Source organism: Aethina tumida, chromosome 3 (assembly GCF_024364675.1).
Source record: "Aethina tumida isolate Nest 87 chromosome 3, icAetTumi1.1, whole genome shotgun sequence".
Taxonomy (NCBI): domain Eukaryota; kingdom Metazoa; phylum Arthropoda; class Insecta; order Coleoptera; family Nitidulidae; genus Aethina; species Aethina tumida.
Genome location: NC_065437.1, coordinates 4144762 through 4159457, shown reverse-complemented (window position 1 = coordinate 4159457; position 14696 = coordinate 4144762). Strand labels below are relative to the sequence as shown.

At 27.3% G+C, this 14696-nt stretch overlaps 2 protein-coding genes and 1 non-coding gene across 6 annotated transcripts; 1 reads left to right on the top strand and 2 right to left on the bottom strand.

Annotated features, from left to right (window-relative positions):
* Window positions 1-847: 847 nt before the first annotated feature.
* On the top strand, window positions 848-4950 carry LOC109603860 (probable insulin-like peptide 7). The gene is made up of 3 exons (XM_049964908.1): window positions 848-948; window positions 4135-4295; window positions 4701-4950. Exons 1-3 carry the CDS (start codon window positions 848-850, stop codon window positions 4889-4891), a joined length of 453 nt encoding a protein of 150 aa, XP_049820865.1. The 3' UTR covers window positions 4892-4950.
* A 1408-nt stretch (window positions 4951-6358) lies between these two features.
* On the bottom strand, window positions 6359-13741 carry LOC109603871 (RNA-binding protein squid). Of its 4 annotated transcripts, XM_049964150.1 has the most exons (8): window positions 13481-13740; window positions 12347-12387; window positions 11881-12155; window positions 11681-11812; window positions 9003-9264; window positions 8152-8211; window positions 7309-7421; window positions 6860-7238 (listed from the first exon to the last, which is right to left on the bottom strand). In XM_049964150.1, the coding sequence occupies exons 1-7, from the start codon at window positions 13633-13635 to the stop codon at window positions 7333-7335; spliced, it is 1014 nt and encodes a 337-aa protein (XP_049820107.1). In that variant the 5' UTR covers window positions 13636-13740; the 3' UTR covers window positions 6860-7238; window positions 7309-7332. The 4 variants fall into 4 exon arrangements, with proteins under 4 accessions (XP_049820108.1, XP_049820109.1, XP_049820107.1 ...); XM_049964151.1 differs by lacking the exons at window positions 6860-7238; window positions 7309-7421 and adding an exon at window positions 6359-6688 and having other exon boundaries at window positions 13481-13741; XM_020020380.2 differs by lacking the exon at window positions 8152-8211 and having other exon boundaries at window positions 13481-13739.
* LOC126265183 (small nucleolar RNA snR61/Z1/Z11) lies at window positions 9338-9410 on the bottom strand. The gene has a single exon (XR_007547725.1). It is a non-coding gene; the product is annotated as a small nucleolar RNA snR61/Z1/Z11 (small nucleolar RNA).
* Window positions 13742-14696: the final 955 nt, after the last annotated feature.

Below are 14696 nucleotides of genomic sequence, written 5' to 3'. Positions count from 1 at the left end.
TGTTTGTTATTCTTCCTACGTCCCAGAACAAAGGTGTAAATGGCGGCATTAGAGGAAAGTTTGTGGTTCGATTCATGCGAATGAAAAAGGAACATTGTGTGTCACTACTGGTCTAAAAATAATATTAATAATCAAAATTTATAACAATATAGTCATCAACTGAATGAATTTTTATTGGAAGAGATGATTTAGGTACCTGAAAAGGTAATTTTTAACTTTAAAATGTCATTTTATTCAATAAAATAATCAACAGCTTTATTCCAACTTTGTGGAAGTAAGAAGAGCTTCAGTTTTGTCATTCTCAGTCACATGGAGCAATATCTGACCTATAAGGTGGATGAGGTGGAACATTTTGAAGCTTCCTTTTAGTCCTGTGGTATCATGAAGAAGCAGAACCTATTTTTATTGACTAAAGAAGGTTGTCTTCTCCTTCTACTTTGTCCTGCACCTAATTTTATATTTATTACTGATGATTTTCAGGAGGAACATCAACCAATAACTTATATCTTTATTATGTAATGTAATTTTTGACATATTAGCCCATACTTAACACAAAACTGGGGTAAACAAATAAAACAAGCATAACGTCTTTAATAAAAATAATTTTAATGAGCTTTGCGTGGGTGATGGGCGTAAGATCATTTCGTATTTATTGCAAATCTTAAACACCTACAAGGGCCTGCGCTTTTCGTTGGAAAAAGAAGCGCAAAGAATATATACAGTGGAAGCGTTTCCAACTTGACGGACAGTCCTTTTCCATCGGTCCAGCGATGTACTTGCCAATTAATTAAGGGTTGTAATAAATTATAGTGTAACGTATTTAATTATTGAGGTAGGAAAGATGAAAATGTGGTTTCCCGTTTCGACTATTGCGGCTATCTTTGTGTTATTCGATGTCAGCGATACGATGGTTCCGGACAATGATTTGGAGTTGATTTTTCGGACAAGGTAATCAAATTAATTATTAAATCAAGAACAAAAACAAAGCACAATTAATTTAAAGTTAATATTCAATGACAATTAATTATTTTTTAAATTTATTATTAAAATTTTTATGTAATTTTAATTATTCTATAAGAAATTAGTAAAAAAAAATATTTTTATTTGTTATATTTGAACACACCTTCGTAAAATGATTATTTTCTTAATTTGGCATTTTATATATTGTAAATTTCTTTAAAGAATCATCCAAAAATTAAGTTATTTTTTATACTTTATTATATTTTCCCTATTATATTATATATATATATATATATATATATATATATATATATATATATATATATATATATATATTATAAACAATAATTATAAATATAATTAGCTAAATTTCTCTTCAATTTCAAAATTGGATTATTTGAGATAATAAGGAACCATGATTATCTCCTTAAATAAAATATTTTTTTTTCAGGAATTAAAAATTAAAATTAAAAAAATTAAAACACTTAAATAAATATAATTTATACATTTATTTATTGATGGTCGTAGTAAATTTCAAAATATTAAATTATTAAAACAAAATCGAAGAATAAGCTTCTTTTATTAACAAATAATTAATAATTATGACCTGATATTTACAGAATTCTTTGTTAAAGTTATAAAAAATAATTAGTTTCATATGTTATTCCATATTTTTTCTTAAAAGAATTCATCATTAATATATTTATCTTCAACTTCAAAATAGGGCAATTTATATTTTATAAAACTTTTTTTGAAAATAAGGCTTAAATTGTACTATTTTTTAATTTTTTTTTTTTTTTTGACATTTTTTATGAAACTTTCGAAAAATGGAGGCTTTTATAAAAAATAAAATACTATGTATATAAAATTATATAAGCCTTTAATATAATGTTTATAAATTTATATAAGGTTAAACATTCTATTAATTTATATTATTAGTTATATTATTAAAATCATCAATTTTTACATTCATTATTCATTTTTTGAGTGAGTAATATTACTTTTGTTGTGATTTTTAAGGAAATCTCTTTTTTTCATTATTAATTAAATTAGTAAAACCTTTTTTAAATTTAAATATAAATTTTAATATTTTCAGATTATTTAAATTAAAACAAAATTAAATTATTTTAGGAAAAATAAACTAAGAATTAAAAAATAAGTAATTTAACATTAGCAATTATTATTGCTTACTTATTAATAACATATTAAGTGTTTTATATATTTTATATAAATAATAATTGCTGTTTTTACAATTCTCTGTTAAGAATGTTTAACAAATAATTGTTACTAAACATTTTTCTCACGAGAATTCATTGTTAATAAATTTCTTTTTAATTCCAATATTTAATAATTTAGTTTTTAATGGGATTTCTTACTTTTTAAAAACAATGAAAAGAAAAAAAGAGTTGTATAAATATAATTTATATAATTATATCTCATTTATTATATCATTTCAAATGGTAAAATTTAAACAAGTTATTTATTAAATATATATAAAAGAACTATTTATTAATCTCAAAACAAAAAAAGAGTTGTAAAAATATAATTTATATATTTATAAATTATTTATGTTCATATTAAATTTATTATATCATTTCAAATGGTAAAAATTAAATAAGTTATTTACTAAATATGTATAAAAAACTATTTATTATTGTTCTGTAAACAAAAAAAGAGTTGTATAAATATAATTTACATATTTATAACTTATTTATGGTCATATTAAATTTATTATATCATTTCAAATGGTAAAAATCAAACTAGTTATTTACTAAATATGTATAGAAAAACTATTTATTTTTCTTCTGAAAACAAATAAAGAGTTGTATAAGTATAATTTATATATTTATATCTATTTAAGGTCATATTAAATTTATTACACCATTTCAATTAGTAAAAATTAAATAAGTTATTTAGTAAATATGTATAAAAAAACTATTTATTACTCTTCTGAAAACAAAAAAAGAGTTGTATAAATATAATTTATATATTTATAAGTTATTTATGGTCATATTAAATTTATTATGTCACTTCAAATGGTATAAAATAAACAACAAAATAAGAACTATTTATTATTCTTTTCTTAAGTCGAAGAATTGACAAAGAACAAAATTAAAACTGGTTTAAGATTAAAGCCATATTTTAAGGGAAAGTAGTATATTTTTAAAGAACAGAATTAAAACAAATTTAAGATTAAAACCATAATAGGATAATTTTTAAAGAAAATAAAAACTTAATATATAATAATTATATATATATATATATATATATATATAGGGCTAAAAATCAGAAGAAAAGAATATAGGACAGCTTATTATTGGTTTAAATAAAATTTTTACTCATCTGCAAATATCTCAAAATCCAATTAGATGACTGTTAAATTTATTCAAATAATTTAAATCTTATTTACTTAGAATATTGATTGAAAATTGATTTGGTGTATAAATTTTACATTTTTATATTAATTATAAAATAATAAAAAAATATCAAAAATCATTTCATAGTTTATATGAAAGATTTATTAAGAAAAATGTTAAAGCTTTTAATTTTTTTAAAATAATCCAGAAAGACTTATATACAACACTAAAGAGCACCTTTATAATTTACATTAGTGTCATTATATAAAAAATTGATTGCATTAAATTATAGATGTATTTTTTATTCATATTCATATTCATATACATATTCACCTAGTCCCAAATTTTGACCACCTATTTTCGGAACATCTTGTAGAATTTTGGTTAAGTTTTAACTTGAAATAATATATGCTTTTAATTTTCTAAGTTACTTATATTAGAGTTAGTTTTTTTAATGAGAATTAGTAATTAAAATTAATAATGTAACCCAAATGTTATTCTAAAACAAAATATATATTGTGAATAGGAAAAAAAGAACAAAACAGTATTATTAAAACAATATGATTGGAAGTGTTATATTTTAATTGTTTCGCTGAAACTAATTTTAAATCAGGACAGGTCTGATTTTGACAGGACTATTAGTATTTACATGTAGATTTAAATTGGAATATATGTATTCCCTTTTAATCGATTCTAATGCATCGAGTTTACAGGACTGGACAATTTATATGTTTCATATATTTTATTTTAATTTCACATCTGTAATTCAAAATATTTAATTTGGACTCTCACTGCAATTTTAATAATTATTTTTCAGGTCAAAATCTGAGTGGCAAACAGCCTGGCACAAAGAAAAATACTCGAGATGTCGTGACACACTCGTAAGGCATTTGTATTGGGCTTGTGAAAAGGATATTTACAGACTGACAAGAAGGACGGATCCATTTTATGGTAGTGCTTTGGAGGACATCGCTGAAAGTAAGTAATTATGTTTTATTTAAATATAGGAGAACAAACAGATACTAAATTTACTAAAAAATTAACAATGGCTAATTTTCTTAACATGTTTTGTTAAATAAATGAAGAACCAAGAAAGTGGTCCAATTTTAATAAAATTTGATGTTAACACTGTGGAACATGGTTATCATAGATTAAAATGATGTGGAGAACAACAGATTTGGAATGTGAGACAGAAATTAATCGTCTTCAGTGATGAGCCCCGATTTTATTTGGGACATGGATGATGATCACACTTAGAAGATGTCCCTCCAAATTCAAAAAACCAACAAAATTTGATCACTCTGTCTAATTTTCATAGTACTTTAAAGAATTTCTTTTGCAGCAGCATTTAACACTTACTAATCAATATTTTTTACGTTTCAGTGAGTGACAGTTTCCCCTGGATCTCCCCAACAAAGGCGAAGAGATACCTGCGATTCAAACGTGACGTGAAAAGATCTGGACCGTCAATCACATCGGAATGCTGCAAATCCACCGGATGCACTTGGGAAGAATACGCTGAATACTGTCCAACTAATAAACGACACAACAGTGTTTTAAATTCATACCTGTAGATTTAATTTTGTTTCATTTGTTGAACAATAAACCAAATGTAATAATAAAATCATTCAACTTTGATGTAGATGAATTAGATCAAAATAGTATATGATGGCATTAAAATATGTGCTTATGATTATAATTATTTTGAAAGATTTATTTGCAGTTAATTTTACCTATACAACCATTTATTATTTTTTACTTTTTAAGGTGAAACAAACTGTAGGTTTTTCCAGGAAGGTTAAAAAATAATTATTGCTAATATGTTGTTTAGAAAATTCTTTTATCTAAATATTTATATGAAAATATCATGTACTTATTTCTTAATAAACATTAAAAAATAAAAAATCATCTCTTCCTAACAATATAACTATAAATTCATATTAAAATCTTAGTTAATATTACTAATTAATATTATTATTTTCAATGTAAACACCAAAGTTTTTGATGTTTTAACAAGTATGAACGTAAATAACGAACACCCTGTATAAAATTTGAGTGTACCAATAATGGGTTTTTATGGAGTGCTCTCTGGTTAAGGTGTATGTCACAAATAAATTTTATAACATCAAAATTGGCGACTTTGAAGACATTTTTATTAGATCAATATGTTAAAAAATTGCGTATTTTCAGTTTTCAATTGACCAAAATATAATAATTTTTTTACTTTATGGTCTTTCATATTCATTTTATTCACAGAGAATATTTAAGCACTCGAAAACTTTATTAATATTCAATTTAATTATGCTAAAATATATATAGTGTTAAAAACACAAATAACGAATACCCTGTATAACCCTTTTGCTTATTATAATTATTTAATCATTGGTCAAAGTAAACTAAAAAAATTATAATAATTCAGTGTTATCTAGATCGAGAGAAACAAGAGAAGAGACATGGCAAAGAGTTTATGCCTAAATAAGCCTCCCGTACTATTTGAAAAAAAGCAACTGAAAGAAAATCGATAATTGAATAATTCAAATGAGAGTTGCTGAAATTAGTTCAAGAACTGTAATAAGGTTCTACTAAAAACGTGGAAGTTTAATTTTGACTTGCTTAGCATAATATTTTCTGGACATCAGAATAAATACAAAAAGTTTGTTGTGTTCACAGTGGGGCTTCAATTCAATGCTATGGGGATGCTCCAATTCTTCTGGGGTAGCCCCCTTAGAGTGATTTATGTGTAGGGATGTATTAAACAAGATTTTCTTCCATAAATTGAAGAAATGATGCTCTTAATACATACACCACGGAAACCATCCAAAAGACTAATCCAAAATTGTGATGATTAATTGAAGGACCAATGCATTGATGTTTCCTTTTGCAGGTTTTTATATTACTGCATAAAACAATAGTAAATTAATACACCACTGTATATGTATTTTATTTTTAATAATTTCCGGTTAATTTTTCTTATATAACAATTCAATATTTTTTAAGGTAAAAAATTGTACTTTTTCAGGGGGGGTTAAAAAATAAAAGCATTAATACTTATTGGTATATATTGTTTATAAAATTCATCACAAAATTTATATGAAAATAACATGTACTTATTTCTTAATAAACATTAAAAAATAAAGAAACACATCTCTTCCTAACAATATAAGTATATAATTCAAATAAAAATAGTTTCATAAATTCCTATATAAAGTTTATAAAATATGTTCATAAATAAAACATTTTATAATCATTATATACTTTGTGACTATTTAGTAAAATAGCCGTAAATAATACCACACTGTGGTACTTCTCTTACGACTCTTGATAGTTTCTTCTACGACTTGATCCCGCTGCTTCGGAATCGTCAGATTTACCTGTTGACATAAATCCACAAGTTTAGCAATGGCATAAAACACATTTCAAATGTCATTTTATAATTTTATTCATAAAAACCACCTTTCGATAAATGGACAATGGTCTACTGCGCTTTCTTGTTATAAGGCAATTTTTTGGGTTTATTTTAATCAGTAAAGGAAAGAAATAAGTCTATATACACAAAGTCTTCATTTTATTAAAGTTTTGTCATTCATTGGAAGTACACAAAGCCTCCATCACTCATACAAAATACATAAACTTAGAACTACGATTACATTAAACTATTCTTTTTTTTAAATAAAATAAAATCATAAAAACATAATACAGAAAGGTATATAAATTGCTACCCTTGTTTCCTGTCCAAGGAAGACAAGCGATTCTATTTAATTACTCTACAAATTCTTTAATATCAAAAAATAAAAAGAACTCTTTATGTTTCACATAAAAACTTTTGTACGTGTGTTAGTGATATTTTCCAAATAATGCCGGCATGATGAATTTATGGAATGACTGGAAAAAATCCTTTCAATAATGATGAGATAGAAACATCTGAAAGCAAAGACCAAAAACCAGTTATACATCACTTGAAAACGCCAACTAATAAATTATTATCACTCACCAGAACAATAAATCACAAACTAAATTAATAGGGTTGATGCCTGTTGTTGCGATTGGCGTTGCCGCCGCCGCCACCTCCCCTCTGTTTACCCCCTTGGTAACCGCCGGATCCACCTGAAAAGGAAAAGCAGTATAAAAATTTTAATATTATAGCAATCCTACTCACTATAATAAAACCCTAATTATCGCTCGCCACCTGCGTTGTCATTTTGGCACTACATTGTCTGACCCATTCTTCATTTTTTTTTGCTTTTCATTTTTTTTTTAGTCTTGTGCGTACGTCAGACATTTTTCATCACTGATCGTGCATATTTTTTTTGTGTGTGTTATTTAGCTGCAACCAACTAAACATCCTTTCGTTCTACACTCAATATAAAAACGAAAACGCGGCGCATTTCTGCTGTGTCAAACGCAGGTCACGATTCAGAACACATAAAAATTGGACTAGTCACAAGAAAAAAACATGTCGATAGAGGCACTAAAGTTACGAGAGGATAAAACAACAACCAAAACTACAATTTAACAGTTTACTAGTTTATCTGGATGATTTTAGTCAAGTTAATTAACAAAGTGAGTTGAGTTTGAGTGATATTCAAAGGATATTTAGATTACAACAACCATTTGAACTCTCGTAGCAAACCTATAAACCTAAAATAAGAGATTACATATGTACATAACAATAAAACATTGGTGTACAGATACGTCTAAACAATGCAACCAATCAATCAATCAATCAAAAGCGTAAGCATCATCAAGAGAAACTGGTAAGCCGGTCTTGTAGTCGGTTAACTAGTGTTTAAAAAGGGACAAAATAAATAAAAAAAAAGGTGGAAACATCAAGTACCTTTTCCGCGAGCATTATTGCGTCCACCACCATATCCTCCTTCATTGTAACCATATCCGTCTGCATTATGGCAATAAAAACATCAATAATCTTAGCAATACAAAAGAAACTAAACAAGACAATACTCTTGCATATCTAATTGTAATAATAATAATAATCGAAGTGTGCACACAGCAACTGGTACATTTGGCTTTAATAATAACGAAATGTGCCAGCTCGGTGGCACCCCTTAAATATAAATGAGTACAACAAGAACTTTTTAATTTATGAAAGCGTTTATTGAATGAAAAGGGTGTTAAGCACTATAAATTGCTCATAAGTATTCTCCGGTTGGATTAACGTGCATTTTAAATAATCGTGCAAGGGTACAAACAATAAGGTGTTGAAAAATAAATTGGAAAACACATTATGAAATGACTTAACAAATGCTTTATTCAAGCTTTATATATTTCACAATGTATCTCCATGATATACGCATATATCTATAATATGTATATTAGGTCAACATGCATTTATTTATATAAATATATATATATATATAGGAACAAAACATGTGTCGACTATAAATATGTTATCAATGTGATTATGGCTTAGGCAACCAGCACTGTGAATATCACAGCGTCCTCTCGCCGTCATAACTCTATTGTAATAAAAACAGTGTTGTAAACTATACATCATAAAGTAAGACGCCCCCCAGGCACGGGGGCACACGTCCACTGAACATAAATAATAAAAAAAGGAAAATTAATAATAATAATAAAAAAAAAGAAATACCAAACACACAACTTGGTAAAAAAAGAACGGCGCAACGTGAATAATGGTGTTATCTTAATGCTTGTTCGAGTATTTACCATAGTTGCCGTAGTTCGAGTAATCGTATCCGCCGTAACCGCCATAACCGCCGCCGTAGTAGTCGTAACCGCCGCCGTAGCCGTCGTAGCCGCTACCGTAGCCCTGGCCGTAGCCGCCGTACGCGCCGTAGCCCTGGTTCCAGTTCTGGCCGCCGTAGCCGCCCCTGCCGCGGCCGCGGGCGCCGCCGCGACCCATCATGCGGCCGCCGCGGCCCATGCCGCCCATCTGGTCCGGCTTGGGGGTCGCTTTTTTTACGTCAACCTGGAAAATTAATTAAAAAAAACATTAAAAACCGTCCATAAGTGGTGACTTAAAAGTTTTGTGACTGGGAGAAACTTCAGGAGTGTGGTAAAAGTGTCTTCTCTGTGCCTTCAGAAGCAGAACTGACAAATCAATCATCATGCTAACTTTTAAACGAATTTGACACATTTTATCCCACAAAAATGTTTCATGTAATAAGCCAATTACGATGTTCTTGATGAACAAGATTAAATCAAGGTTTTGCTTCAGCATTAGTTATTTTAAAACATTTTGAATTAAATAATTGAAGTATATTGATTAATATTCACAATGTTCATTAAAATTCTTAAATATTTTCAACCATTTTTTAAATATTAATAATTTAGAACGACGTATAAAATGAATTGATTCATTTCTAGTCAAAGTTCTGAATTACTTTTGGATAAATAATTCATTATTAAACACCTTTAATTATCTTTCTTTTGTCCAGTAATAATTTATTTAATTAAAAACCTTAAAACTATCTTGATAATATCAAAATATTTATAATTTCTTTTATCAAAAACAATAAAAAATTCAAAAATGTTATAATTTATTCATTAATCATTTTTAATAATCCATTTTCTACAAAATTATTGCTTTCCCTATATTTTTTAACTAAAATATCTACTTTTATATACAAGTTTCAATTAAAATTAAAGGGAAAAATAATAATTTTCTATTTCTAATAGAAAGCCCCATAAGAAATAAAAAATATTATAAAATACAGATTTAATTATGTCAGAACATGGAAACATTTAATTATATATAAAATATTCTTAATACCTTATTTTGATAGATAATTATTAAATACATAATTATATTTCAAAATTATCGAATATTCTTAATAAATTATTCACTATTAATAACTTTAATTATCAGTTTTTTGACCAGTAATAAATTTTGTTATTAAAAATCTTAAAATTATAAGATAATATCAGAATATTTATAATTTCTTTGATCAAAAACAACAAATAAAATTCAAAAATGATCGAATATGTTATAAATTATTCAATAATCATGTTAATAATCCATTTTCTACAAATTTCTTTTATTAAAAATCTTAAAATTATCTGAGAATATCACAATATTTATAATTTTTTTGGACAAAAACAATAAAAAAAATCCAAAATTGATGGAATATATTATAAATTATTCATTAATCATTTTAATAATAATATATTTTCAATAAAATTCTTGAGCCTTATTTATTTTACAAGAATATCTGAGTTTCAATAAACATTAATTGGAAAAATAATTTGCTTTCATATTAAATTCTTATAAATTACTCATTATTAATAACTTTAATTATTTTTTTTAACCAATAATTTTTTATTAAAAAATCGTAATAATTACTTAACAATCATTTTAATAATCTATTTTCTACAAAATTTTTAAGCTTTCCTTATTTTTTTTACAAGAATATCCGAGTTTCAATAAAAATTAATTGGAAAAACAATTGTCTTTCATTTTTTATTAAATACAAAATTGTATTTCTAAATTGTAGAAGATTCTGAATAAATTATTCATTATTAATAAATTTAAATATACTTTTTTCTAACTAGTAATTTTTTATTAAAAAATCTTAATAACTATCTGTCAATATAAAATTATTTATAATTTCTTTCATCAAAAACAATAAAAAAATCCAAAAATTATTGAATATGTTATAAATTATTAATTAATAAATTTAAAAATCCATTTTTTTGCAATATTCCTAAGCTTTTCTCTTATTTTTTTCACAAGAATATTTAATTTTATTTACGAATTCAAATAAAATGGGGAAAAATAATTTTCGTTCATATCTAATAGAAAATCAAAATTTTCAAACTTAAAAATTATCTAAAACACAGAAACATCTGTAAATATTTCATATTACAGAAACATTTAAACATTATTATACGTAAAGTATTTGAAATATTTAGTTTGGATGTACAATTATTAAATAATAATTGCATATCAAAATTGTCAAATATTAGAATAAATAATTAATTATTAGTCACTTTAATTATCCATTTTTAAATCAGTAATCAATTTGTTTATTAAAAATTTTAAAACTATTTGATAATATTTATCAATTCTCAAAAAAACATCATCAAACACAACAAAAAATTGATAAAATTAAATCTGCATTGTTAATTATTGCAGGAAAATTTAAATACTAACAATATAAATGAATAGAAGTATGTCCAAACAATTTTAAATTAAATAAAAGAGGTATAATAAATAAGTAATATAAATAATCAATTTAAATACTCCAAAATAATTTTAAAAACAACTTAAAAGCTTCAATTGATCTATTATTAACGAAATGTTGTCATAATATTATATTTTTGGGACAAAATGAAATTCAAAAATGACTGAAATTAGGGTGTTTATACTAAAAAAATAAACTCACCTCTTTATCTTTAATTGTCTGCTTTGGTTTCTTGAGAAGTTCGTTCACAACTTGTTCAGATTCAAAGGTAATAAAACAGAATCCCTTCCTCTGGTTCTTTGTTTTGTCAAATGGCATTTCGACTTCAATGATCTGTCCAAACAAAACGATAACATTAATAATAACAAGTCCTGACGTTGAAGTTTGACTTGATCACTTACGGTTCCATGTTTTCCAAAGTAATCTTTGATGTCTTCGTCTGTCAAATCGGCCGTCAGTCCACCGACGAATATTTTACCGTGCCTGGCTTTCGCCTTTTTCGGATCGACTTTCTTGTTGTTGATGCTGTGCTCGCCGGCGGCGACAACTTTGTCGATGGCTTCGGCGTTGTTGAAGACAATGAAGGCAAATCCTCTGGATCTACCAGTGTTCGGATCAGTCTTTACATTTATACTTTCGATTTCACCATATTGACTAAAATGTTCTCGTAATTCCTCTGCAAAACACACCGAAATCATTAGGCACTGTCCTACGACTGGGCTAAAGCAACATCTAGTTAATGCTACGGTTGATCAGGAAAGGATTTGTCGTCAAAGTTACTCAGTAGCAGAACTGACTTTTAAAATCATCATTTAAACTACTTATTAAAGTAAATTAATAATTAATAATAGCAAAAGTGGTACTTACTATCTGTAGTTTCCCAACTTAAACCACCAACAAACAACTTTCTGTAAATAAAAAGGACACTTGTTAAAATGACTGAAAGTTATGAATTAGCTCCTAAGCATTACTTTGACTTTACGATAATGCTTATTAGATTAAATTTATGGCAAGATTTACTATAGACAAAAAAACAGCAAAATATTTATTCCTAGTCAATCAAATGGATCTGCAATCTCTAAAGTCTGAATCTGAAAGTTAAATTTACGGCAGAAAAGGTTTAATAATATAAAATCTAAGAGCAAAAATTATCTAAACAAAAAAAATATATATAATAATCAATAATAATAATAAAATGAATCAAAAACTTCATGATCAAGTATTAAGTGAACGTTAAGGGACAAGTGTGTCCAAGAATTAACTGTATCGTTGGTTTACTAAGTGTTTGGCAGAAGAAGTGCCCAAGGGATAAATACCATGGGTCCCAGGGCTGCATGTCCACCTCCCATTCCATCTTCCTCTTAGCGGACGAAGCCACCTGGAGAAAAGGAAGTTTGTTTAAATGGATATGCTTCACTTCATAAACCTTGGCATCCTACACCGGTCTCCCGAAAATTTTTCAATTTTGTTCATTAAAAGCAAATCTAATTTACTTTAAAAAAACTATTATCCACTGAAAAGAACTTGTGTTTTTTTGGTTTTTTACCGATTTACTTAATAAATGTATATCTGAGAGGCTGAAAACAAGAAAAAACAACAAAGTGCAAAAATTACCAACCACAACTGGACAAATTCAAATTGCGCGCCAATTAGTTTCGTGATCCGCCATTTTGCTCCGCATTTACAGAGACACCTTAAGAGCTCAAACTAAACAGCCAAATTATAACTTTAATATAAATGATAACAAAAAAATACATGGTAATCGGTATTGGTTCCAGGCTAAATAAACAAATTAAGTGGAAAAGTCAAAACAAAGTTACTTCGTACTAGAGATGATCCCAGATAACGATAGATGCGCAATTAAGAGACTTAATTGAGTGACGGCTTCTACTAAACATCAAAAAATCTGACACATCAGTCCGGGACAAGCTCAGAAAATTGCAACACAATTTAGGTTTAGGTCTCAGATGGTTCTAGGAGTGAAATTAGGGGCGTACTTACCTATCGTCGTCGCGTCCGGGGGTGTCGGCGCTGCCGCTGTCGGGCGGCGCGTCGCCCGCCCCGTTCTGTCCGTTAATCACTTCGTTATTTTGAAATTCCGCCGACACGTCTTTCGAAAAGTCCTCGCCGTTTTCCATCAACTGCGTTTCGGCCATGACGGATTGTTCGTTTTGTTTATTTATGTATAATAAGTTAAATTATTACTAAAACTAAACGTAATGTCACAATACGTCCACCTCACTCGAGAACAGGAAGAGAAGAGGACGATCCAGTCGCCGATCGTTGTTCGACTACGCCGGCTACGTCACAACCGGTGCCGTCGGCCAATCGCGTCGCGTTGCCGGGTCGCGCGGGTTTACTTTTCGTCGCGGACGGCGCGTCTCGTCACGCGATTGGTCGCCGACGAAAAATCAATGTTTTCAATTCGAATGCCGCTCTTTTTTAAATCGGGTAATAGTATAAACAATGTCATTATGGAATTATGTAGCTTATCAATGAAAATGTTGTCGATTTGTAAGCGCTGTTCTGTTATTAATGGATTATTATGCACATTTATAATTAGATACGCTAACAAACTCGCATTATTATAACGTAATTGTTTGTTTTAGTCAATTAAAACACATAAAAATTAATAATGCTTTTTTATATTCAAACAGAATTACTGTAATTATTAATATTATTGTATATTAATTATTTGTTTAATTTTTTCCTTTATCTTTCACTAAATAAACAGTAGTTTATAATATTCTATCTCAAATATATCAAAAATTTGAGACATATACAGGGTGTTAATTGTTAAACTTTGAGACGATATAATTTAACCAAAATTATGACTAAAAGTTTTAATAAACAGTTTTGAGGCATACCCAGAATTATTTCTCCATGAAGCATCAGTTTGTTAGAACAAACTTTAAGAGGGTCTAGTATAGCCTAAAATATGATCAAAAAGTCTTAATGAATATGACAAACACTCTTAATGAACATGTGTCTGTAAACAGACGTTTTTAGAAACATCAAGAATTATTTCATTCTGAAGCATTAGTGTACATTTTTTGACTGTTACAAAATAAAGTAGAAAAGGATACAGTGTGGCCTAAATTATGACTAAAACTCTTAATGAATATGGGTCTGTAATCAAAAGGTTCCAGAAATATCGAGTATTATGTCTTTCTGATATGTATTAGTGGAGATTCCTTGACTATTCCAAAACAAACTT